At 36.6% G+C, this 26891-nt stretch overlaps 1 protein-coding gene across 10 annotated transcripts in view; it reads left to right on the plus strand.

The window, feature by feature from the left end:
* Positions 1 to 3503: 3503 nt before the first annotated feature.
* Usp45 (ubiquitin specific peptidase 45) overlaps positions 3504 to 26891 on the plus strand; it is an 88341-nt gene continuing 64953 nt past the window's right edge. For 8 of the 10 annotated variants that reach the window (XM_078019580.1, XM_078019581.1, XM_078019578.1 and 5 more), the window contains exons 1-5: positions 3505 to 3603; positions 10074 to 10182; positions 15252 to 15424; positions 16778 to 16881; positions 23570 to 23670. In XM_078019580.1, the coding sequence (XP_077875706.1) occupies positions 10083 to 10182; positions 15252 to 15424; positions 16778 to 16881; positions 23570 to 23670 (478 nt within the window). In that variant the 5' untranslated portion in view covers positions 3505 to 3603; positions 10074 to 10082. Of the gene's footprint in view, positions 3604 to 10073; positions 10183 to 15251; positions 15425 to 16777; positions 16882 to 21117; positions 21232 to 23569; positions 23671 to 26891 lie in introns of those variants that run through there. The other 2 variants (XM_040283136.2, XM_078019582.1) reach the window with 2 other exon arrangements.

A 26891-nucleotide genomic window follows, 5' to 3' on the forward strand; every position in this document is an offset into this window, starting at 1 on the left:
CATTATTCAACCTATTACAAAAGTTTCTCATTACCTTAAGTTTATTCTCAATTTAGTTTCCAAGCATAATAAAAAGCTCTATTTTTCTGAAAATTGATTCATAATTTAAAGACAAGATATTAATTCTAAGTAACATTAAAATGTATGTCCAAGGAATTATTTCATTAAGCATGCCCTTTTATTCAGTTTTCAATAATTCAATAATTAATAAACCACATTTTTATATTCATGATTTCATTCACAATTATGTTTTTCCAAAACCATAGTCTGTGGAATTTATTTTGTGAACTAACTTTGAACTAAGATGTCCTCATACACTGTGGATGCATGTATTTGTAGCATCCCTAATGTGACTATTTCTCACAAACCACGGGTAGTGTGAACACGATATGGAAACAGTGTACTGGGCCTCAATGAGTCAATTTAATCTGATTTATGCTTTTGCAAGAGAAATATTACTAAACAATTCTTTTTCAGGGTCCATAAATAATTGATAAATATTTTTCTATATAATTTTTTTCTGAAAGATTAATATGCCCTATATGTACCACAGTCCAAACCTGGCTTATTTAAGAGTCCTTAGAGCAAAAAGACCTTGTCAAGAGAGGATTTTGATAATCTTCCTCCCTTACAAGTCTCAGTTATTCTTTCAGGTTTAAAGTGGGATTAAAGGGAGAGAAGTAGTTTTAAGTTCTCTAATGCTGAATTGTTATGAATCATTAATTCTCAAACTCATTTTTTTGTCTTAATGTGTGCAAGTGAAAGGCTATTGAAATGGAAGGAATTTTTAAGAGATTTGGGTTTTTTCCCTTTTTTCCCCCCTAAATTTACTCAAGCCCCTTAGAACAAATAAAATTAAGAAGGTGACTTTTTCAAAAAAATATTTACCAAAACTTAAGGTGAACATGTATTGACTCATCATTTCCACTACTAATAGCTTATCTAGTGAAAACATTTTCACAAGTAGGCAAAGACACATGTACACAAGCAAGGGACTGATTCAAATAAAATGATACACCCATGCACTAGAGTCCTAAGCAATTAGTCAAAAGAATGAGGCTAATGTAGAATTCTGTCCAATGCATACTGTCAAGTGAAAAAAAAAATCAAGTTGTAGAACAGATGTAGACTGTAATCTGGATGTATATTCTCTTTCCACAAAAGGTTGCCATAGAAAAATATGGTACAAATATATATTGTAAACACAAAGAAAGCTTTTGAAACTATACAGAACATAGTACAGAAGAAAGGAAATATATTACCTCTTAAGAGAGGAAATGGGAGTATAGGAAGGAAAAGATGCAGAACTTTATACTTAGTTAAAATAGCATGTATTCTTTTTGCAATAAAGAACGTGCTGGGTGTGGTGGTACATACCTATAATCCCAGCAATTTGGGACACTGAGGCAGGAAGATTGCAAGTCCAAGGCCAGCCTGCGCAACTTAGAAGGACCCTATCTCAAAATAAAAAATTAAAAGGACAGGGGATATAGTTCAGTAGGGTGCCCCTGGGTTCCATCTCCCTTGAGGAGACAGAGAGAGAGAGATGGCCTCTAACTTAGAAAGTATTTCATGCTGCAGTCTGGCTGGGCATAATTCAGGAGCCACTTGTCAAAAGAAACAAACTTTATTTTTAGAACCACACACACCAAAGAAACAGCTCCTCAGGAAAAACCTTTAGAGCCCAACTGCCACCACCGGCTTCCCACAAGCCTCTCAACCTCCCCCACTCCTCCTGCTCTTGAAGCCCATTTGCTGGGTCGTGTGGGCGGAGCCAAAAAAAAGTCCCCCAGTGAGCATCTCCATGGTCTGAAAGGGAGGGAAAACAGCCCAATGAGCATCATGGCAGAGGAGCCAATCAGTTGGCAGCTAGAAGTTGCTGGGGCTGCTGTGAGCCAATCATCAGCTGGCAGCTGGAAGTTTGCTGGCAGCTGGAAGTTTGCTGGGGCCCCTTCAGCTGTGGCTCTCAACAATTTCACACATTTACAGACAGAACAAAAATGGTGAAACTAAGATGTTTAGCATTATTCAAAAAATACACATGACATGTAATCCCAGATACTCAGAAGACTGAGGCAGGATTTCAAGGTTGAGGCCAGCCTGGGGAACTCAGTGGTACCCTATCTCAAAATAAAAGTGCTGGGGACACAGATCAGTGACAGAGCACCCCTGTGTTCTATCCTCAGTACTGCAAAAATACAAAATAATAATAATACACTGCTGATATTAAGTGACTAGTATTTTTATTTGACCTTTTGACATGTCATTGTAATAGTACTAAAAATACACCTTTACAAAGGTGTATTTTTAGTACTATTTACAAATGTAGCATTTACAAATGATTTCTTTGAGGAATCCACAAAATAGTGAATTTTACTTCAATTAAATGAAAAGATATATAATTTAAAGAACATCAGAAATAAAACTAATGCAGATAATTTTTAAATCTTGCCAAGTTGCATGGAGGTTGCAGTCTCTGAAGGTCATGCTAATGGTACATCTGAAAATCAAGAAAGCTTCCAAATTTTATTTCAAGAAAAATTTAAGAATTATATGATGGTTTACGTGGTTCCTAAATTTCTTTTTCTTAGGAAGAGAACCTAAATTTTCATATTCTAATTGTATTCCTTTTTTACTATAAATTGGCTCCAACTGATACAGAAAAAAATTGCAATGAAATTTAGGATGCAGATTATTTAGATTTGCTCAAATTTGCACGTGTTTTTTTTTCTATGTTTTAGGTCGAACCCAATTTCAAAAAATGAAAATATTGATTTATGAAGTAGACAGTTTTGCTTCAAAATTACACCACAACACAACCTCTTTCTTATTTGGAAAACAGCCACCTCTTTTGCCAAGTTTTCACATGGAAATGAGAAAAAATAGAGTTTTAAAGTAAAATCATACTTTTGTGGCCTAACTCTGTGGTATTTTAAAATTTCTAACCTCAAGGGCTGGGGTTGTGGCTCAGTATTAGAGCGCTTAGCATGTGCTCTACCACTGATCCCCGGCACCACATAAAAATAAATAAATAAAATAAAGGTATTGTGTTAAAAAAAAATTCTAACCCCAAATTATCCATTAGTCCCCACCTGTCCTTGTGAAAGGCGATTTCTATAGCCTATCAACCAGTGTTAACTTTTGCAATATCTATTAAACATGCAAGATGAGGACCACTTTAATAGATAATCCAGCTTTGAAGAAAAGTATAGGTGTAGGTCAAGAAAGGAAGAACACAGGTTCCAGTACAGTCATTTAAAAAAAAAATCGTAAAATGATATATGATGAATGCCACCTTTACAGTTCAAAGAAGGGTGATGGAGGGAAGTCAGGGACTGTCCCAAAAGGCGACCAGCAAATAAGGTACTCGGGTGGGAAAGTCCTGCGTTACTCCCTCCCAGCCCGTCTCCTGTCCAAGCAGCTCTGCGGAGGTACTGAACGCAGGCGCGACCCGAGCCGGCCCGCCCCTCCACCTCGCTCGTCCTTTCGAACCCCACCCCTCGGGAGGGGCAACTCGGACGCCAGGCTCCGCCTCTGCCGGCTCTCAGTGGCCGCGCAGGCGCAATCACTCCTGGTTGTACTGCTGCGGCCCGGCCGGGCGGGGTAAGTTGAAGAGACAGCTTGGGGTCGCCACATCTTCTCTGTCTTCGCTTAGGCAACTCAGGCCGGCGGTGGGTGGCGGGTGAGCTGGAAGACAGGTTCCCCATGTCCACTCTCTTTCCCGATTCCCGGGGTCCTTGGACGGTCACTGTGGGCCGTGTGAGCGCAGCCTGGCCCGCTCCGTGTCTGGGCGGCGGCAGGAGGAGCCTGGGGTCGGGGCGCGAGAGGGGCCCGCTTCAATGCTTCCTGGTGACCCCGGCGTGTGGCGGCCTTACACCCTTTCGTCCTCCCTGCAGCGGTCTCTCACAGTAGTTTCTCTTGACTCACTTGGGGTGCGTTTATTAGTGACTGGAGGAAGCGAGTCGAACCACGGCTTTCTGGCAACATCGTGCATCAGGGGCTCTGGAGTCTCGCTGCCTGGATCCACATCTCTATCCTCTAGTTACCGGCTCTGGGACTTCAGCAAGTCAATTAACTCTCTCAAGTGTGGAATGGAGAAAATAATAGATCGTATCTCAAAGTAGTTGTGAGGATTAAGTAGGTTAAATATGAAATGTTTAGGATTGAGCGTACTACACTACAAATTGTCTTCTTCGTTCATCTTTTTGAGCCTGGGTCTCAAGGGAAATTGTGTCTCATTCTTTTTACACTCACTCTGGAAAATAACAACTCAAAAATATGTGATTTTTTTTTTTAACAATATAGGCTTTCGTTTGCATAGACTGTTTAAAAACAAAACTTTCCAAATTGTAACAGGGGTTCTCTTGATGTTTTTCTTTTCCCCTAAACCTTCTGCCTGATCTTCTTTCCCCTAAACCTTCTTCCAGATCTCCTTTGCTCTAACCTTCTCCCTGATATTTTCCCTAAACTTCTTTTCCCTGATATCTTCTCCCTAATATCATTTTCCTTGAGTCACCTCTTTAAAAAACCCCTGTTCCCCATGAAGGGTAGAATCACAGCCTTTGGGACAGACTGGAGTCCTCAGTGTTTCTTCTTTGCTGGCAAAGCAATAAACCTTTTTCCTTTTTCTCAAGATCTTGTCTTCCTTGTTGGATTAGTGTGGGGGGGCAAGGACTGAACTTTAGCTGCATATCCTGTGTTAAAGAAAAGTTAGGTTATGCTGAAGTTGAAAACTGTAAAGTTTGATGTTTGGAAAACTACATTAGAAAAATGGCCAGAACCTATTTGTGCTGAAGAGTTAACAAAACAGACCTGAGACTGCTATTCTTCCAAGGTCCTGCTTGCAATGTTGGCTCTTGTTTGGCATCTGGGAACTTTGATTTAGTAGTGTTCAAACCTGAGTACAATTAATTTATCCTGAACACTGTGTTTCATGCCCAAATTATCAGTTTCTGTAAAAATCTTGTGCTCCAAGTCTCTAATGGCCTTTCTGGGTGGAAGCATTGGATACATGTTGCTGCATATTCCTTGTTGGGGAAAGAATGCTCTGTTTCCTCTCTCCAGGGAGGGGGAGAACATAAGGAAGTCTATTTGTGATTCCTCCAGACCCCACCTGTGTCTTTTTCCATTATGATCAGATTGTATATTCATATAGCATGCTATGGTGAAAGTCAGCCCTGAATAGAATATGCTGAGTCCTGTGTATCCTTCTGTCAAGTCTCCAAATATGGGAGGAGAAGGTCTTGGAGATTGCCAATTTTGATGATAGAAAGTATTAAACTCTTATAATTGGATTTTAATTGTGTCTTTTTTCATTTTTATTTATTGCAAAACAGTATTGAATCCAGGGATGCTCTACCACTAAACTACATCCCCAGCCCTTTAAATCAAAATTGGAAAAGAAACTACATAGAATTGCTATATTGTGGGTTACTGTACAACATGATTCTCTATGTTTACACATATTACATATGTCAGAAAAATAATGCAGATATTCTTTCAGTTGCTAACAAGTTTGAATCAGTGTTTTTTTTTTGTTGTTGTTGTTTTAAGTTACATGTTTTTACAAATTCTAGGTCAAATGCCTGATTCTGTGTATTATTTTGCCAGATTATCTATACGTTAATGCTCTTTTTTTTTAATCAAGAGTTTATCTGTAATATTGGGAAAAAATAACAACCATTTTCATGGGCCATTTCCCCCTAGATTCTGTTAGTAATATCTGTCTCTTCAGGTAATCAAATTAAAACTGATGGAGGTAGGCTGAGGTTGTGGCTTAGCGGTAGAGCGCTTGCCTAGCACGTGCGAGGCGCTGGGTTCGATCTTCAGCACCACATAAAAGTAAAAACAGATAAAAATAAAGGTATTAAAAAATTGATGAAGGTAGGTTTGTAAATTTCGGGGCAGAAAGATGAGAATTGCCATCTGATTGTGTCTCTTTGACCTCAATAAAGTTGAAGACTAGGAAGTTTTTGCTAAGTGAGTGAAGAGGTGAAGGAGTTGAAGGAAGGCTTAAGGATAGTGAAAAAGGTTTGAAATGTTTGTGTGGAGAAGATATAAATTAATTAAAATGTGTAGTGGATAATGTTAGACTACTTCTGAAACTTTCTCCAGACATGGATAAAATGATTAATTGGATTCATCTAGGATTGGATTCTGCCAGAGGGGTGATATTGTAGTGATTAAAGCTGCGCACAAATATACTGGTTCACCTCTTTCTTGGTACCTGGTAGGGTTTGCATGCCCCCACCCATTCTTTTCCAGTTAAAGTTCAATGTAGCCAGGTAACTTGTTTTGGTCAGTGAAATATGAGCAGATGTGATGTATAGTTTCAGGTGGAGCTTTAAGAACCAGCTCTGCATTTGCAACTTCCACCTTTTCTGTGTCTGTAGGGATTTTGATAGAAAGCATTTTCTAAGATGCTGTCTCTTTAGTGTGGACACTAAAGGAGAATTGGAGTGACTAATCAAGCAAGTTGGAAGAACTGGGAAATTGTGATCAGAGAAGGGAAAATTAGGAAATTTGGAAGGTGGAACTGAAAGCAGATGAGGAATGTTAGAGAAGGTACTTAGAGATGAGTTGGTCAAGGAACTCAAGGACTATTTTTCTGTGACCCTGAATAAAGCCCTTAATTTGTTGCAACTTGATTCAATAATGATGATTCTTTATCTAAAGAAATGGCCTTTAGCTGGGGAAGTTGAGCATATGGTCAACAGGCATGAGGCCTGGGGTTCTGTTTCTAGCACTGCCCAAATAAATAAATAAATAAACAAACAAACAAACAATGTCCACTAAATTATAAACTTGAAATCAATCTCCCCCCCCCCCCTCTCTCTGTATCAAGGATTGGACTCAGGGGCACTCCACCACTGAGCCACATCCCCAGCACTATTTTGTATTTTATTTAGAGACTGGGTCTCACTGAGTTGTTTAGGGCCTTGCTAAACTGCTGAGGCTGGCTTTGAACTTGCAATCCTCCTGTCTCAGCCTCCTGAGCTGCTGGGATTTCAGGCATGTGCTGCTATGCCTGGCTGAAGGCTCTCTTTCTGAAACATTAAATGATAATATTCGGAGCTAGGTGCAGTGGCATAGCCCTGTAATCCCAGTAATTTGGGATACTGAAGCAGGAGGATTGCCAAGTTTGAGGCCAGACTCAGCAACTTAGTGAAACCCTAAATAATTTAGTAAGACCCTGTCTCTAAATTAAAAAAAAATATGGGGGGTGGGGAATGGGGATATGACTCAATGGTTAAGCCCCTCTTGGGTTCAAGCCCCAGTACAAAAAAAAAAAAAAAATGTTTCCACATGGAAGTGATACATGCTACTTAATGCAGCCCAACCTGTGTAATTTAGGGAGACCCAGTCTCAAAATATATAAGCTGGTGAAATAGCTCAGTGGTAGAGCACCCCTGAGTTCAATACCCAGTTTTGCAATAAATAAACAAATATGAATGAGAATAAATATTCAGGAGTTAGTATTGAATCGAAAGATCCATTACTTTGATTATTAAAAAGTAACCACGAAAATTGTAATGTAGCTTAGTCACCTAGCAGGACAGTATTAGGTAGGTTTTAGGCTGACTACTCTAAAAGAGACTCCAAAATATAAAATTAAATAAAATAACTTTCATCTAAAATCTTTAGAATTAACTGAGTTTTTAAGAAATATAAGTGATAGGGATAAAGAATACCATGAAGAAAGAGACAAATTCAGTGTGGGACATTATATTATATAACTTTGCCACTGAAAAAGTGTTGTGTGGGCCCCCAGTAATGGCTTCAGTTTGGAACTTGTTAGGCAAAAATCTTAGGTCTTGTGCTAGACTCATTAAATCAGAATCCACATTTTAATAAGATCTGCAAGGTGACTTAAGTGCACTGCCACTATCTTTTTAAAAAGCCAGGTTCCTCGGCAAGTAAAAGGTTGGAAGAACTATTCTACATTAAAAGATAACAGGAAAAAAAAGTATAAGAACACTAAAGAAACATAAGTAATATAAAGTACAAGCCTTGATTGAAACCTTATTTAAAAAGCCAATTATAGAAAACACTTTTGGGTCAACTAAGGAAATTAGACTAGGATAGAAAATGATATTAGAGAAGTGTTAATTTTCTTAGATATGATAATGATCTAGTTATATAGGAGTTTTTTTTTAATTCTTCAGTGATACATGCTTAAGTATTTAGGGATGAATTTTCATTATCTGTGCAACTTATTTTCAAATATTTCAGCAAAAAAAGAAATATGCTGCCAGGTGCAGTGGCTCATGCCTGTAATCCCAGTGGCTTGGGAGGTAGAGGTAGGAGGATAGATAAGTAAGTTCAAAGCCAGCCTCAGCAACTTAGCAAGGCTCTAAGCAACTCAGTGAGATCCTGTCTCTAAACGAAATACAAAAAAGGGCTAGGGATATGGCTCAGTGGTTAAGTGCCTCTGGGTTCCATCCCTGGTACACTCATATATGTCTCTATATAATTGATTTTTCAGTGAAAGAAATATAGCAAAATGTTAATAGATGTGACATCTAGATAGTATATGAGTATTCATTATACTACTTTTTTTTTTTAGTTGTAGTTGGGCATAATACCTTTATATATTTAAAAAAAAAATTTTTTTTTTTTTAATGTGCTGAGGATTGAACCCAAAGCCTCCCACATGCTAGGCAAGCGTTATACTCCTGAGCTACAACCCCGGCCCTCTGCTCTTTTAACTTTATAGATGTTTAAAATTTTTCATAAGTTTGAGAAAAAATGTGGTTGCTTAAAAAGATAGAAATTTATTTATTTTTCTCAGTAATCAAGCTGTAGATAGTATAGCACAGGTAGGGGACTTTGCTTGGCTTATATCTTCTAACCCTAGTCCAGTGTGATATTCCAGTGGGGACACACAAATGTTTAGTCTCCTACTATCTCCTTGCCATAAGGATGAGAGAAAGGACAAGAGGAGGACACATTGTCCAGAAGCAGCACTTATTTAACTTGCTGATTAAAACTTTTTTTTTTCCCCATTCACCTAGATATATCTGGGTATATGTCTTAGTTAAGTCTGCTATAAAGTACTGTAGGCTAGGTGACTGAATTTTTGTTTATTTTGTTTATTTTTTTATTTTGGTACTGGGGATTCAACCCAAGGGTGCTTTACCACTGAGCTATATCCCCAGTCCTTTTTAAATTTTTTTATTATGAGATGGGGTCTTGCTGAATTTTTGAGGGGTTTTCTAAATTGCTGAGACTGACATCAAACTTGCAATCCTCCTGACTCAGCCTCCCAAGGAACTGGGATAATAGATGTGCCTACTGCACATGGTGTCTAGGTACCTTAAACCACAAACATTTCTCAGTACTGAAGGCTGGGAAGTTCAAGATCAAGGTGCTGGCAGATCTGTTGTTAGCAAGGCAATTTAGACCCCTGTTAAACAGACCTATTTGTCTTGGCCATGCTCTCTTTGTGTCTTGACAGATACTAGCCTAGCTTTCTGGCTGCTTTTTATAAGATCAGGAATCTCATTTGTGAGGGCTATACCCTTATGACCTCGTTAACCTCCCAAAGCTTTCATCTTCAAGTATTCTCACATTATCGATTAAATTTCAACAAATGAATATGGCTTGGAGAGAGGAGGACACACAAATGTTTAGTCTATAACAAGGTACTTGGTTAAAGTCAAATGGAATGTAACATTCAAACATTGTCTGTGTTTTTGTGGGTGTGGGCATGGTATTGGGGATCCAATACCGGGGCTTCATGCATGCTAGGTAAGTACCCTACCATGGAGCTATATCCCTAGCCCATTTTTAAAAATTTGAGACAAGGTCTCACTAAGTTGCTGAGACTGGCCTTGAACTTTAGATCCTCTTGCCTCAACCTCCCTAGTAGCTGGGATTTCAGGTATGTGACACTGTGCTCGACATGTATATTAATTTGAATAAAGATTTATTTTTTATATAGTGTTTCCATTTTTTTCCTAAACCAATTAAAATTGAAGCCATTGCAGTTTTCATATGTGTGAAATAAAATATATAAAATTTCAGTTTTGAAGATTAAAGTATATTCATTTTTGTTCCTTAAATCTTTTCAGTAATAACAGATGCGGGTAAAAGATCCATCCAAAGTTTTATCTGAGAAAGGCAAAAGAAATAAAAGGCCTTCGATACCTCATGATGAAGATTCTTCAGATGACATTGCTGGTAAATTTATGATATCTAGCAGAAAGAAGTAACAATGCATATTTTCTAGGAGAAAAGAAGTAACAATGCATATTTTTAATTGATGATCCATTACTGTTTATTTTCACTGTTTCTGTATAAAGTTGAGGATTGTCTAATTTCAAGCTCTGATTGTTTTTTCTTGTTGTTTTTTTGTGGTGCTGGGGATTGAACCCAGAGCCTTGTGCATGTGAGGCAAGCACTCTATCAACTGATCTATATCCCCAATCCCCTGATTGGATTTTTATTGGGATTTTTGTTTAGATTATAAAGTAAATAAGAATTAGTGCTTTCTTTTTTTTTGGGGGGGGGGTTCCTTTTTTATAGTCTGTTAAAATCAAGTCTCCAAGCCAATAGAGAATGGGCAGATAGTGACCCTTTGGATCTGTTGACTTTACAACTTGCTTTTCTCTGAAGCCTCATACCTTATGTTTTGGTGTCTGAGGGTTTTCTTCATTTCCTCGAAGGTTATCTCTCCATTTATAAATAAGTTTTATCATGTCCATTTTAAATGTTAGTGCTTTAAGATGGCTAGCTTGCAGGGCTGTCGTTAGAGCTCAGTAGTAGAGCGCTTGCCTCATGTGAGACCCTGGGCTTGATCCTCAGCGCCAAGTAAAAATAAATAAATAAAAATAAAGATATTGTGTCCATCTACAACTAAAAGAAAAAAAAGATGGCTAGCTTGCTATAGTAAAGGAAGTCTGAATTTTTAAAAAAAAAAATTTTTAATAACTTTATTTATTTACTTTTTATGTGGTGCTAAGGATCGACCCCAGGGCCTCACCCCTGCTAGGCAAGTGCTACAGCCCCAGCCCCTGAATTGTGTTTTTTTTTTTTTTTTAATATTTATTTTTTAGTTCTCGGCGGACACAACATCTTTGTTGGTATGTGGTGCTGAGGATCGAACCTGGGCCGCACGCATGCCAGGCGAGCGCGCTACATCCCCAGCCCTGAATTGTTTTTTTTTATTATTGTTGTTGCTGTTGTTTGTGGTGCTTGGGGTGGAGCCCAGAACCTCAGGTATGCTGGGCAAGCACTCTAGCACTGAGCTATACCCCTTGCTCCTGATTATTATTACATTAGTTCTCTTTTGCTGGTTTTCCACAGTTATCACTTTCTTAGATTCTCTAAAATTCTTTAAAATTCTTATTTCCTTTTCATTCTGCTTGCTGTTTTCATTTTTTCCCTTTATTGTCTGCCACAGTGTTTGTTTTATCTTATGTTCTTTTTAGTTTAGCCTTCATTTTTATGGTTTCATTTGTTTTTAATTCTACTTCTTTCTTGAACTGTGCCAGTCCCTTCATATTATTTTGCCATCTTTTTCTAGAGTGGTTGTTTCTATTTTGTTTTTTATTTCATGGCAGCAATTGCTTTGCTGTTCGTTTTTCCCTTTTTTCTTTTCCCTTATCATAGAATTTGTGGCTTTGATTTCTCTTCGATTACTCATTCTTTGATGTAGGATTGCTTTTCTTAGATGAGCTAGTTTTAGAATATTTTTATAAGAAAGTGGTGTGATTTGGATGAATGTTTAATAAGGGACCCATGCATGTTAATCTTGTGGTCCCCAGGGTGGCACTCTTTGGAGGTAGCATGCAGTGGAAAGTTCTTAAGTAATTAGTGACATGCTCTAGGGGCTGTGGGTCCCTAGCCCATCTTCTTTATTCTTGCTTCTTGTCTCAAGAGGTAAGTAGTTTGCTCTGCTACATGCTTTCACCATGTTGTTTCCAACTCCTGTCCAGAGGCCCAAAGCAGTGAAGCCACTTACTTTCGGATTGGAACTTCCAGAACCATGAGCAAAAGTAAACCTTTTATCATTATAAGTTAATTAATTTGTCATTATAAGTTAATTCTCTCAGGTATTTGACTAATACAGGGATGAGAGCTTTGTTGAGTCCTATCTAGTTTTGACTTTAAGATCATATCATAGCCTTTACTTTTTTGTGACTAAGAGGGTTATGCAATCCTAGTTTTTTTCAGAACTAAAATACCTCTTCTCCCTAACTGCCATAGAGACAATACAATTTCCTGAAAATATGTCTTGCTTTCTTTTTTTTCACTTAATGAATGAGAAATTCCTTTCTTTTCAAAACAAAATTGGATATGGGGAGCTCCTGCCACTGTTGTTAATGCATAGCTATTTAGATTTTGCTATGTATCTAAGAAGCATATGTTTATGAAATCTACAGTTGCATTATTCTCTCTGCTTTCTTCTATGTGCACTTTCTACATCTTTGAGATGTGAGCCCTGCCACTTAATTCATGACTTGGGACTTCAGCTATCTCCTGTTTTCTTCCTATTCTTACTGCCTTTTGAAAATTTCTGGGTGAAAAAGAGAGAAGTGTTCATTTTTATGATAGCATTTTCAAATTTGAAAAATTTCTTATAAATTTTTTCTTAATATTTTAAATTGAAAACAAAGATTTCAGTTATTGTTTTTGATTTGTTTAATGTGAAAACACTTAGACTTTAATCTAATTTTATATTCATGGATCCCTAAGGATTTATTTTTCATTATACAATGAAACTAATTATAATAAACTGAAGAAATTTACTTATTAAAATAAAGGAATTTTTTTACTTATTCTTCCCAGAAGAGATAGTGAATACTGTTTAAACAGCAGTTACTTACTATAGGAAGATTTTAGGCTGGAAAATTCAATGCTGGAAATGGAACCCAGGCCTTGCACATGACAAGCACTCTATATACTGAGCTATATCCCAGCCCCTGGTTGAGATCTTTAAAAGCTAATAGATTTAATTTAGGTCCTGGAAACTTTTTGAGTTCACTTATCTCCGAGATTCTTAACAGTTTTAATTTTAAAAGTCTGAATAGTACAATCAGATAATGTTTAAATTGTACCCTGGGTGGATCCCATTTTAGAGATTATGTAGAAAGGTATGTAGAATGGTTTTCCCCTTAGAATTTTGAAATATAAAGTTCAAACAAAGCAATGACATTTGGTAAATCATTTTTAGATCCTTTACATGCTGCTTATTCATCAATCTTCCCCAGAATTATTCTTTCCTTGGTGGCATGGGTGTTTTTGAGAGACACAACTGACTTCAGAATTACTTCTTTTATATTTGTTTGTATAGCTTGCTATTGATATAAAATTAGAATTTTTAATGTTTCATTCATATTTATATATGATTTTTGTGATTATATTTTATTACAAATTACTTATAATATTCTTAGTCTTCAGGATGAAAGAGAATTAATGCATAGTTCCACTAACTTACTTGTTTCTAGTTAATTAGCAGGATAAAAAAAAAAAAAGACTGCTTTGCATTTAGAAAGTGAAATGCCCATACTTCTCTTTTTCCTTTTTCAGTTACTTATTCTTTCTTTTTTTGATTTTGGTAGATAGTTATAGTTTTGATGTATGAATATCTGAGGTAGAGTGTTCAGGTATTTGAGAGAAATGGAGTGTAACTGTGCCCCTGGGAGAAGAACAGTTACTTGAGGACTTAAAAATGTATTTGCCTAGGGGCTTGTGGCTCAGTGGTAAAGAGCTTGCCTAGGATGTGTGAGGCATCTCCTATAAATAAATAAAATAAAGGTCCATTGAAAACTAAAAAAAATATATTTGCCTAGTTTTGGCCAAAATATCTCCAAACAGAGCACACAGTAGAAACTGTTATAAAGGATCATTTGAGAGCAAACAAAATAATTTGTTATTTGAAAATATTCATTAAGGAGAATCCTGAGAACTCTGGATTCTTTAAATTTTACCATTGTTCCTCTTTCTTCTTTTTCCCAATATGATGAAAATTGCAACACAGCAAAGCTAATGTATGTAAAATGATTTTATATATGTATTCCCTCCCCCGCTTTTTTTAAATACTAGGGATCATCCTGGGCTTTGTGTAGCTAGGCAAACTTGCTCTACCACTAAACTATATCCCCAACCCTCTTTTTGGTGCTAGAAATTGAGTTCAGGGTCCTGTACATGCTAAGCTGCCACCAAGCTACACGTCTAACCCCTGTATGTGTATCTTAATGGATAGAAAATAGTAAAAAATGCTTGACACATAGTAGCCATTCAATAAATAATCTCCTTAACTTTGTTTTTATTTTTTGACTCATTTTAAATTTGTAGGAAGATACAAAGAAACACAGTGTTTTAATCAGCTGTTTTCCCACTGTGACTAAAAGACCCATCCAGAACAATTATAGAGGAGGAAAAGTTTATTTGGGGGAAAAGTTTGTTTGGGGGCTCATGGTTTCAGAGGTCTCAGTCGATAGCTCCATTCCTTGGGGCTGGAGATGAGGCAGAACAACATGGTGGAAGAGTGTGGCAAAGGGAAACAGTTCACATGATGATCAGGAATCAGAAAGAAAGGTCCTCACTTGCCAAATACAAATATACAAAAGCCCCACTTACTTCAGCTCCACCCCATGTGCCTTCAGTCACCACGAAGATGATGGGATTAACTTAATCCCGTCAGATGGTTGATTCACTGAGTTAAGATTTTTGTAAACCATTCATTTCTTCTCTTAAACCTTACATGGTCTCACATGTGAGCTTTTGGGGGATACCTCACATCCAAACCATAACATTCAGTGAGGTCCCATTCATCTGTCACTCAGCCTTCCCTGATGTTAGCATCTTACATTGATTTAGTACAGTATCAAAACCAGTTGTATAATCCTTAGTTTATTCAGATTTTACCAGATGATGATGATGATGATGATGATGATGATGATGATGATGTGTGTGTGTGTGTGTCTGCAGTTTTATTACATGTGGAGCTTTGCATATTTCAAGGAATTTGACTGTACCACTCTCACCACCACTCTGTGTGTTACCCATTTATATCCACACCCTTCTTTGTTCATATTCCCTAATTTGTTCAACTCCCTAATTATTAATTCACAGATGTTATATAAATGGATTTGTGTAACATGTATCCTTCTGATTTATTTCATTTTTGAATCCCTTTGCTTTTTAGTTAACAGCATTTTAATGCTGTGGACTTTTCCTTCCTAATAATAGCAGTAGTATAGCCAAGAAAAAAAAAAGTTCACATTTTGTTTCATCTTGTTCAGGAGGTTTAACTTGCCAACATGTAAGTCATGCTGTTAGTGTGAATCATGTGAAGAGAGCAGTAGCTGAGAATCTATGGTCAGTTTGTTCAGAATGTTTAAAGGAAAGAAGATTCTATGAAGGACAGCCAGTACTTTCTTCAGATACTTGGTTGTGCCTCAAGTGTGGTTTTCAGGTAAGAAAAGTATTATTTATAGTGAGTATGTTTTATACCTTTCCTTAAATGCTTACTGTGAGTGGGACATCGTCATGCCTAGGACTTAAGTTTATCTCATTCTTAGATTGAAACTTTCCAAAAATAAACTTGGAAATGTTTTAGGTAAAGTAAGATATATGAAATGTTCAGAAAGTAATTGTGTCGTTCATAAATATTTGAAAAGGGAATCTCACTCACTTGTGATAGTTCTTATTTCTGGACCTTTTAATCCTTTAACCTTTTGTTTTTACTTAGGAAAGGGATCCAACTTTTTAGATTCATTTTCCACTCTCAAAGATTATTCGGCTTTTTTAAAAAAAGTTTAGATAACTTGAGTATATCTAGAAGTTTAGAAGTTATTGTTATCTATAATAAAAGAATATTCTAATTAAATTAAAAATGTGTACTTAGGGGGGAAAAAAAAGAGCAATCTCTATTATCTCAAATAGAAGTCCAGAAGTTGGGCCCCTTCAGGGTTAGTTATTTCAAGAGAAAAAAATAGTAAAGGCTGAGGCTTCTATTTTTCTGCTGGGCTGTATCTAATTTTACAGTTTCAAGATGACTGAAGATGCTTTAGGCATTATGTATCACAGAAATTGCCAAAGCTCATAAAGAGGGGGAAAGAATATATCCCTTACATTTTTTCTTTTTTTTTTTTTGGTACCAGGGATTGAACCCAGGGGCACTTTGCAACTGAGTCACATCCCAGCCCTTTTTATATTTTATTTTGAGAGAGGTCTCACTGAATTGCTTTGGGCCTTGCTATGTTGCTAAGGCTGTCTTTGAACTTGTGATCCTCCTTGCCTCAGCCTCCTAGCCACCGCACCAAGCCTATCCCTTTCCTTTTAAACATATGTTCCCCAGAAATATCCATCAGACTTGACTCTCTCTCAAGTTATGTTAGCAAGAATTATAGTATATCATTTCTTTACTTAACTAAGTGGAGGAAATTATTATTTTTGGTCTGTGTCTCATTAGTTCACAGAGAGGCTGCAGTGGAAATGTATATAGGAGTAGGGAATATATTTGGGAAGGGGCACTACTGACCTTCCAGGATGATCTGCATCCCACACTATGCAAGACAATAAATAAATTTCTAAATGATAGGGAAATTAACTTTGCTTATGATTGTTTTAGGCAAATACTATATCATGAAGAGTAAATTAGTCTCTACAAAAATTAAATTTAATAAGAATCTGTATTGCTTTCTGAAACAGTTCCCTTTTGCTTGGGAGTTAAGACAGTTTTTTTGTATTTTCGAGTACAGGTTAAGTTTTGACTAATTCAAAACAAACTGTGTAAATCATACAAATAGTATTCTTTCATTTTCAGGGATGTGGTCAAAATTCAGAAAGCCAGCACTCACTGAAGCATTTCAAGAGTTTCAGAGCAGAGTCCCATTGTATTATAATTAGTCTGAGCACATGGATTATATGGTAAGTTAAATTTTGTTAGTACTGGTGTAAACAAACCAAAAACCAAGATGTTTTTCTTTGAGCTTTATAAGGTAACATAAAGATGTAATACCCATATATGCTATTTAAACCTGAACACAGTCTATAGAAGTTTTTGCTTTTGGGGGAAAGGCCTAGGAGTTGAACCCAGGGCCTTGATCATGCTAGGCAAGTGCTCTACCACTGAGCTACCTCCCCAGTACCCTCCCCCTTTGTAACAATCTTGAGACAGGGTCTGGCTAGATTGCCCAGGCTAGTCTGTAACTTGAGATCCTCCTCCCTTATCTTCCTGAGTATGTGAGATTATAGGCATGTTTCACCATGCCTAGTTCATAGGATAATTATAGAAAATCACTGTTACCCATGAACATAAAATTTAAATGAGGGGAAAAATCTATTTTTTTTCCTACTTTTCTCTATCATTTTCCTTATACCATAAAGAAAAATTCTGTCTGGTTGAGTTTTCATAATTGACTTGTTACAGAATTCTGGAGTTTTAGTGAAGGAAGTTACTTCAAGCAGTCCAGGTGATTTGGTGATTTCTATAGTGAAAGGGAAAGCCTGAGCTTAAGTATTTTATAAGAACTTCTCAGGCGACTCTGCTACTTAACCCTGGTAGACCTCCTAGTCAGTTTCTTCATTTTATTTGTAAGGAAACTGAGTACCATTTAATTTTTGTTTGGTTACAAAGTAAAAATTTAGGCACCAAAATAAGTTTTTTTTATTCCCTAATGTGTTACCAGCATACCATATGTTTTAGTGGTGTAAGTGAGACACTTTTGTTAAACCATGATGCAAAAAAAAGGACCACCAACTCCAATTTAAATCAAATTAAAGCAAGCTTGTAATTCTAACCGGCTGGGGCTGTCTCTCCCGAAACCCATGGGAATAGAAGACAGCCCTCCAGCTCTCTAGGAGCATAGTTTTATAGCACCAAAATGTTGCAAAAGTGGGGTGTCTGGAGAACTTAACAGATAACAGGATTTTGACAAGCATAATACAAAGGCAGGTAGTAGGTTAATGGTCTAAATGGTTCAGCACTTAGGTAGTAAATTTAGATCCCAACACCAGAATTTATGAGGCACCACTAGAGTTTCAGAGACGGTTGTTACCTGGTCAGGGAAAGCCAGGCATGGGTGAGTTCAAGGCACGGGCAGGTATTCCAAGCAAGTTTAGAAATTGCAGTAATTTATAGTAAAGGCAAAAAATTAACTTTTTATGCCTTTGTGACAAGATGGCTCCCAATCTTAAGAGGGAATTAGGCTGGGTTTATCACTTTCCCTGTATTTTACAACAATAATCTTCTAACTGGAGTCTGTAGGCTCAGGGTCCCTTGAATGTATTTTCTGGAATTTTCAAATTTTAAGACAAACATTTTAACTTATGTATGATTTTAGGATTCCAAAATTAATACAAAGATATTTTGGCTCATTTTGGTGTTTGCTGCATTTTTTATTTTTTTGTTTCTTTGTTTTCGTTGTTGTTGTTGGGAGTCTGAGGAAAGAGTAGAGAGAACTTAAATGAGGGGAAAAAGTATGTAAATGTAAATGATGCATTGGAGTTAAGCGACAAGGAGATGATGTCATAGTATTGCAGCTAAATAAAGATTTTACTGTGATCATGTACATTGTGTGATGCATCAGAATCACCTGGAAGATTTTTTAAGACAGATTTCTGGGTCCCAGGCCTAGAGATTGTGATTTAGTAGTGTGGGCTGGGGCCTGAGAGTTTGCATGCCCAGCAAGTTCCTAAGTGTTACCAGTACTGCTGGTCCAGGAACCACAGTTTGAGAACCACTGAAATTAAAGGGGGGAAAAAAAAAAAGAATTGTCAGGAAAATTGGTAAAATAGGCTCATCTCAAATCAATCTGCTCTGTTGTAAGTACTGTATGAATTATGATTTTAATTTTTAGCCAAGTAGACTTAGCCAGCATAATAAATCAGTGTTAGTTTTAACTTATTTGGGTTTGTGATTTTATTTTTACATTTAATTATCTAATTTATTTTGTTTGTATAGTTATATGAGTTTGGGTATGTGTTACAATTATAATGAAAATAACTAAAGTCATATTTGAAAGTCTATAGAATTATTTTCCTATGAAAGAAGATATTCAAGTTTGTCAAATATAATTATAGGAATTTAAATGTTTTCCTATTTTAGTTTTTCTAATTTTTCTTTTTATTATTATTTTTTACTTGTTCTAATTAGTTATACATGATAGCAGAATGCATTTCAATTCATTGTACACAAATGGAGGACAACTTGACATTTCTCTGGTTGTACACGATGTAGAGTCATACCACATGTACTCGTTTTTCTAATTCTTTTTTTTTTAAAGGAGAGAGAGAGAGAGAGAGAAGAGAGAGAGAAAATGAATCTGTTTTGTAGATGGCACAACACAATGCCTTTATTTTTATGTGGTGCTGAGAATCGAACCTGGGTCCCACTAAGTGAGCACTCTACTGCTGAGCCACAATCCCCGCCCCATTGTTTTTCTAATTCTTAAGCAATAAAAAACAATGATTTCAGTAGAATACTTTACTAGTTTGGATTAGAGGAACGTCAACCTGAATTAGAGAAAAAATCTGAACTGTATAAAAAGGAAAGGTAAATCACAGACTTTGTAATTTAATTACTGCTAACAAGGTTAAGGTTGCTAGATAGTGGATATAATACTACTCAAAGCACAGTGGTTCTTACCTCTTATTTCACATTAGAATCATACTGGAGGATTTTGAAAAATCTGTAGGTGCCAATGGTCTTTTCTTAAATAACATCTATTAAATCAGGGTTCTGTATTTTTTTAGTTTTGTTGGTGACTATGAAGCCTAAACAGAGTGAAGAAGCAGTACTTAAAGTTAACATATAAACATTTAAAGTATTCAAAAGTTTGTTGAAGGAACATTTATTTCCTTTGTATTCTTGTTACATTACTGATTCATGAGCCCTCCTATTTCACGTTCTCATCTGTAAAAAGAAAATATATGAAGATAATCTATTTTTTTAAAGAGTGAGACAGAGTGTGTGTGTGTGTGTGTGTGTGTGTGTGTGTGTGTGTGTGTGTGTGAGAGAGAGAGAGAGAGAGAGAGATTTTTAATATTTATTTTTTGGTTTTCGGCGGACACAACATCTTTGTTTGTATGTGGTGCTGAGGATTGAACCCGGGCCGCATGCATGCCAGGCGAGCGCACTACCGCTTGAGCCACATCCCCAGCCCATGAAGATAATGTATTTTTTTTTCCATTTTTTTTATTGATTGTTCAAAACATTACAGAGCTCATGATATATCATCTTTCATACATTTGACTCAATTGGGTTTTGAACTCCCCAAATACATAATACAGACTCACTTCTGTTACATACTCACATTTTTACATAATGGCATATTAGTGACTGTTGTATTCTGCTACCTTTCCTATCCCCTACTATCCCCCCTCCCCTCCCCTCCCCTCCCATCTTCCCTCTCTACTTCCTCTACTGTTGTTCAATTCTCTCCCCTTTTTTTCCCCCTCCCCCTTGCCCCTCATAACCTCTTATAATTTTGTGTATCACTGAAGGTCTCCTACCATTTCCATATGCTTTCCCTTCTCTCTCCCTTTCTCTCCCCCCATTCGTCTTAGTTTACTGTTAGTCTTTTCCTCATGCTCTTCCTTCCTGTTCTATTCTTAGTGGCTCTCTTTATATCAAAGAAGACATTTGACATTTGTTTTTTAGGGCTTGGCTAGCTTCACTTAGCATAATCTGCTCTAATGCCATCCATTTCCCTGCAAATTCTATGATTTTGTCATTTCTTAGTGCTGCATAATACTCCATTGTGTATAGCTGCCACAATTTTTTTATCCACTCATCTATTGAAGGGCATCTAGGTTGGTTCCACAGTCTAGCTATTGCGAATTGTGCTGCTATAATCATTGATGTGGCCGTATCAGTATAGTGCGCTCTTTTAAGGTCCTCAGGGAATAGTCCGAGAAGGGCAATAGCTGGGTCAAATGGTGGATCCATTCCCAGCTTTCCCAGGAATCTCCATACTGCTTTCCAAATTGGCCTCACCATTTTGCAGTCCCACCAGCAGTGTACAAGTGTGCCCTTTTCCCCACATCCTCGCCAACATTTATTGTTGTTTGACTTCTTAATGGCTGCCAATCTTACTGGAGTGAAATGGTAGAAGATAATGTATTTTTTTTTTTAAAGAGAGAATTTTTAATATTTATTTTTTAGTAATCGGCGGACACAACATCTTTGTTGGTATGTGGTGCTGAGGATCGAACCCGGGCCGCACGCATGCCAGGCGAGCGCACTACCGCTTGAGCCACATCCCCAGCCCAGATAATGTATTTTTAAAAGTAATTCTTTTGTGATTTTATGAGGAATTAAACCAGATAATGCATGCAAATTTAGAACAGACTCTGGTATATAATAGGTTCTCAATTAAAATTTGGGGGGGGGTTATTTTTAGTGGAAACTAGAATTAAATTATTCTGAGCTCTCTCTTTTCTCCAAATTCACCATAACATCTTGATTTTTTATTTTTTTGTACTGGGGATTTAACCCAGGGTACTTTACCACTGAGTCACCAACCCAGTCCTTTCTATTTTTTATTTTGATTCAGGGTCTTACTAAGTTGCTTAGAGCACTGCTAAGTTGCTGAGGCTGGCTTAGAACTTGTGATCCTCCTCCCTCAACCTCCAGAATTATTGGGATTGATCCTCCTCCCTAAGTTTCCAGATTTGTTGGATTATAGGCGTGTGTCACCACACCCAGCCCATGTTGGCTTTATTTACTTGCTTTTTTTTTTTTTAATACTTTCAAAGTTAGTATATTCTATAGCAAGTAAAACAAATCACAATAACAGTAAAAATTTCTTTATATTTTATTATTTGGAAAATGAAAACATTTTACATTTTGTTATTTATTTTGGGCACCAGGAATTGAACCTTGGGGCACTTAACCACTGAGCCACACCTCTATCCCTTTTTGGTATTTTAGTTAGAGACAGGGATTTGCTGTGTTGCTTGGGGCCTCATTAAGTTGCTGAGGCTTCCTTTGAACTTGCAGTCCTCCTGCCTTAGCCTCCCAAGCCACTGGGATTACAGGTGTGTGCCACCAAACCCAGCTGCATATATTTTGTTATTTTTGACAATAGTTAAATGATTGAATAAATATTGGCACCTATTAAAATGTAAGTTTTGTACTGTAATTAAATTGTTTAAATTCCTTCATGGTTTATTGAAAGCTAATGTTTTTAGGAATGTTTTCTGTGACTTCTTTTTTCTTTCTAGTAATAGAGTTGGTACTCAGTAAAAACTGAATTTTGAATGCTTTTTATAAAAGAAACCCAAATCTAGTTTATAGCCATTAATAATCTCAGGACCACTAATAATTAAAGAGACAAGTTTGAACATGTAAGGTAGTATTTGGTATAACCCATTATGTTTATAAAACAGTTTCAAACACATATTCTTATTTGATCATTGGATCCATGAAGATAAAGGAAACAGGTAAGGGCAATATAAAGAAAAAAACATCTTAAGGGGCTAGGGATATAGCTCAGTTGGTAGAGTGCTTGCCTAGCATGCACAAGGCCCTGGGTTCAATCCCTAGCACCACCCAAAAAAAAAAAAAAAAAGAAGAAACATCTTAATGCTTTAGGCACTAATAAAGAAACTTAATTGAGAATAGTTTTCTGAAATATAATGTGCTTTAAAAAATCTCTTTCCTAATTTCTTACCTCCGAATAAGCCCCAAATTTAAAAAGTTTTGTCTTTCTTATATCCAGAGATAACTAAAAAATGTCTCTTACTAAACATTGGAAAATATCTCCTAGGGTGCACAATTGGTCCAAGTCGAGAATCACTAACACACCTTGCCTGCTCCTCCCTTCCTATGGTAGTTATTTTGATACTTAACTTCTCCTGCATCCTTTATGTCTAATTCATTACTGTTTCTACCTGAAAGTATAATTAAGTATGTTCATTTCTTTCCAGATTCACATTACTATGCTGATCTTGCTGTTCCCATTACCTTTCAATTTAGTTTATCACATTAGTTGAAGTGAATATATTTATTCATTTATATTTGTATTTTAATTATGTAAATATTTTATATTATATTTATTTATATTTTTGCCTTGTACATGCTACCAAGTGAGCTATATCCCCAGCCTCTTAAGATGTTTTTTCTTTATACCTGTTTCCTTTATCTTCATGGATCCAATGATCAAATAAGAATATGTGTTTGAAACTTTTATAAACCTAATGAGTTATGTCATTATATTTATATTTATAAATATAAATTAGTTCTTCTTACTATCCTACTTAAAACATCCTCATAACATTCTATTACACTTAAGGAAAACTATCAGACTTGTTTGTTTTTTTTTTTTTCAAATTTCCCTGAAGTACAGGGGATTGAACACAAGGATTCTTGAGCATACTAAGCAAGCTGTCTTTCAATGAGCTATACCCTGTCTCTACAAAACTTTTATGTCAACTCAGAGGCTCTGTATAAACTATTCCCTGTCTCTAGACTTACCTAATGCTTTCCCCTTTGTATTCCTCTTAGATAATTTAAAGACAAGAGTGGTCAAATATCAACTGTGTTATCTAATGTGCAAAATTATTAAAGTTATTAATGTGCATAATATTTGCTTAAATTTTATTATTTTTTCAGGTGTTATGAATGTGATGAAAAATTATCAACGCATTGTAATAAGAAGGTTTTGGCTCAGATAGTTGATTTTCTCCAGAAACATGTTTCTAAAACACAAACAAGTAAGTTAAGCAATTCCTAAAGGAATGTGTATTAAAATATGATATTTCATATTTCATATAAAAAGTTTGTAAATTCATAAAGATACCATAAGATTTCACTGTGACATCTCAGCCTGTAATTTGCGTAAAGATGTTATGTCATACATGTCATACATGGCAAGCTCATAATGTTACTTTTTTTTTTTTTTTTTTAAATTAGGGATTGAACTCGGGGCCTCATGCATGCTAGGCAAGCACTTTACCTCTGAGCTACATTCCCAGCTCTTATGTTATGTTGTGATGTGTTTATATAACCAATCTGAAAGGCTTATGGGTTTTTAAATCAGACAGACCTGAGTTCGGGCTCCTCAACTTATTGATTCTGTGGCTTTTACTCTTTAGTTTTCTTACTACAAGAATTGAATGATAATTCTGTTTTATGGGGTTGTTTTGAAGCCTAGAGATAATATTTGGTAAAGATCTAGAAATAATGTATAAAAACACTTTCATAGTGCTTGATACACACTTATGAAATGGTATCTTATTATTTGCTATGTAATTGCAGTGCAATTCTGATACAAACCATCTAGAGTTAGGCTAGACTTTTGCTAGAGGCTCAAGTTGCCCATAAGACTGTCCTCACTTCAGACACTAGAAAGCTCAAGGGTTTCCAGGTCATTGCATTTCTAACTAGCTACAAATTGGGGTTTTTGCACTAGTTCTTAAGATTTAATAATTGTAACTGCAGTTTTATTATAGCAAAAAAATTTCAGCCAAATGAGACTTAGGCCAAGGTTTTAGAGGGTCACAAATATGAAGCTTCTCTGTCCATTCTACAAAGAATGAGGATTCCGCCTCTCTCCACATATACACAACCCCAAACCCGCTTCTGTAACAATGTGCAGAATTTTGTTAACCAAGGAAAAATCACTGAAGCTTTGGTGTTAAGTTTTCTGGGATTTCATTATTTAGGCATAATTGATTGAGTCACTGGCCACTTTGATTTAATTCAATATCTTGTACCCCAGCTAGCTAGCTAATCATGTTCCATTTTTTTCTGGCAGGGACAGGCCCCATCCTGAGTCATCTCTTTAGCATAAACTGTCTGGGTGACTTTAATGAGTCACTCTGTTAACAGAAACCATTAACTGCAGTCTCAGCCCCCCCACCCCCCCAGAATAACTAGCACCCTTTTCACTGTTGGAAATTCCAAGGATTTAAAGGGTACTTGCCAGGAAACTGGAACAAAGACCTGCCAATAATGTATTAGCATATACTTTGTTACTTATATTACTGTTACCTAACATAAAATTAATATATAAGTTCATATAAATTAAGAGCATTGGGTCTGGGGTTGGGGCTATGGTTCAGTGGTAGGGTGTTTGCCTAGCACATGTGAGGCACTAGGTTTGATCCTCAACACCTCATAGAAATAAATAAATAAATAAAGATATTCTGTCCATCTATAACTAATAAATAAATAAATAAAGTATTTAGAGAACCAGTTTTTTTTTTTTTCCCATCTGAAAATAATGCCTCCAACCTGCCAGGCATTATACTTATTAAGCATTTAGTAGTGAAAGAAAAATAGTCTTATTTTCCAATCTTGGGGTTTAGAGTATAGTGAGGGAAACAAAAAATAAACAAATATATAACTTCTGGTAAAGCTGCAATGAAAAGGTTGCAGAGACATGTAGTAAACCACTAGTCACAATGATCAGGAGAGACCAATATGACTGAAATGTAGTTTATTGGGAGAGAATAGAATGAGTTGAAGTTATGAGGTAGGGGGTCTGATCATACTGTTACGAATTCCATGATGAAGAGTATAATATAAGTTATTAAAGTATTCTAAGCAGGAAAGCATTACAGTCATTTTACTCCCCTTTCCCCCACTCAGCTACATTCAAAAAACCCACATGTGGTGGCAGGAGGATCATAAGTTTAAGGCTAGCCTCAGCAGACTTAGCATGACTGTCTCAAAATGAAATCGACTGGGGATGTAGTTCAGTGTTAGAGTGCCTCTGGTTCAATCCTCCTCTTACCAGAAAAGTAAAGAAAACTGATTTTCTATGGAGATAGACTATAAGGGATTGAGTGGGGCTGCGGGGTGTTTCAGTCAGCGTTTTCATTGCTGTGACTTAAAGACTGGACCAAAACAACTGTAGAGGAGGAAAAGTTTATTTAGGGGCTCAAGATTTCAGAGGTCTTAGTGCATAGAAGGCTGGCTCCATTCCTTGGGGCTGGAGGTGAGGCAGAACACCATGGCAGAAGGGTGTAGTAGAGGGAAGCAGTTCATGTGATGGTTAGAAAGCAAGGAGAGATCTCTACTCTTTAGATACAAGATATATACCCCCTAGCCACACCCCCAATAAACTACTTTCTTCAGCCATACCCCACCTGTCTCCAGTTACCACCTTGTTAATCCCATCAGGGATTAATTTACTAATTAGGTAAAGACTCTGACCCTATCATTTCTCCTCTAAACCTCTTGAATTGTTCTCACCTGTGAGCTTTTGGGGGACACCTCATATCCAAACCATAACAGGTGGGGAGATCATTAAGAAGGTTAAAGGAGGCTATGTAATAGGGCAAGCGAAAGACTAGTAGAAGCTGTGGTGGAAAGTGGGTGGGTTAGATATAGTGAATGAGGGAAAGTGAGAATTAAGTCCAAACCTAGGGATCTTGATTGAGCAATTAGGTAAGAGGGAGTGAGTGAACATGGTAAGCATGAGATCCCTTTGAAGTAAACTGAACTGAAACTGAAAAGTTATGTAGAAATATGGTTGCCCAAAAGGAAAAATACTGTTGCCAGTTATATCTCCTGTGTATCTCCGATAATACAGTTGTTTCTGTTGAAAAGTTCAGAAGTAGAGTGATACTTAGTTGGGAGTTCAGTTTCCAGAAGTTCTAGAGCAAAAAATGTTCAGTTGAAAAGCTATGTATCACTGTAATGAAACAGTAATGGTGAAGAAATTGGAGAAACTAGAAGTAAACTCAGGCTCTTGGACAACAAAAGAAATGATGAATTTTACCACGCATTTGTTAACTAAATTCAACAAACACTCATTGGATTTTTCCTTTTGCTCAGACATGCCAGTCATAAATCCATTTCTTCTCTAACAAAGGATCAGCAAAATGTAGTGAAAGATATCTCGTTATTTTATTTTTTGTGGTATGGGTGATTGAACCCTGCACTGTAACCATGCGAGGCAAGCATTCTACCCGTGAGCTCCATTCCC

The sequence above is a fragment of the Ictidomys tridecemlineatus genome, chromosome 8 (genome assembly GCF_052094955.1).
Source record: "Ictidomys tridecemlineatus isolate mIctTri1 chromosome 8, mIctTri1.hap1, whole genome shotgun sequence".
NCBI classification, from domain to species: Eukaryota; Metazoa; Chordata; class Mammalia; order Rodentia; family Sciuridae; genus Ictidomys; species Ictidomys tridecemlineatus.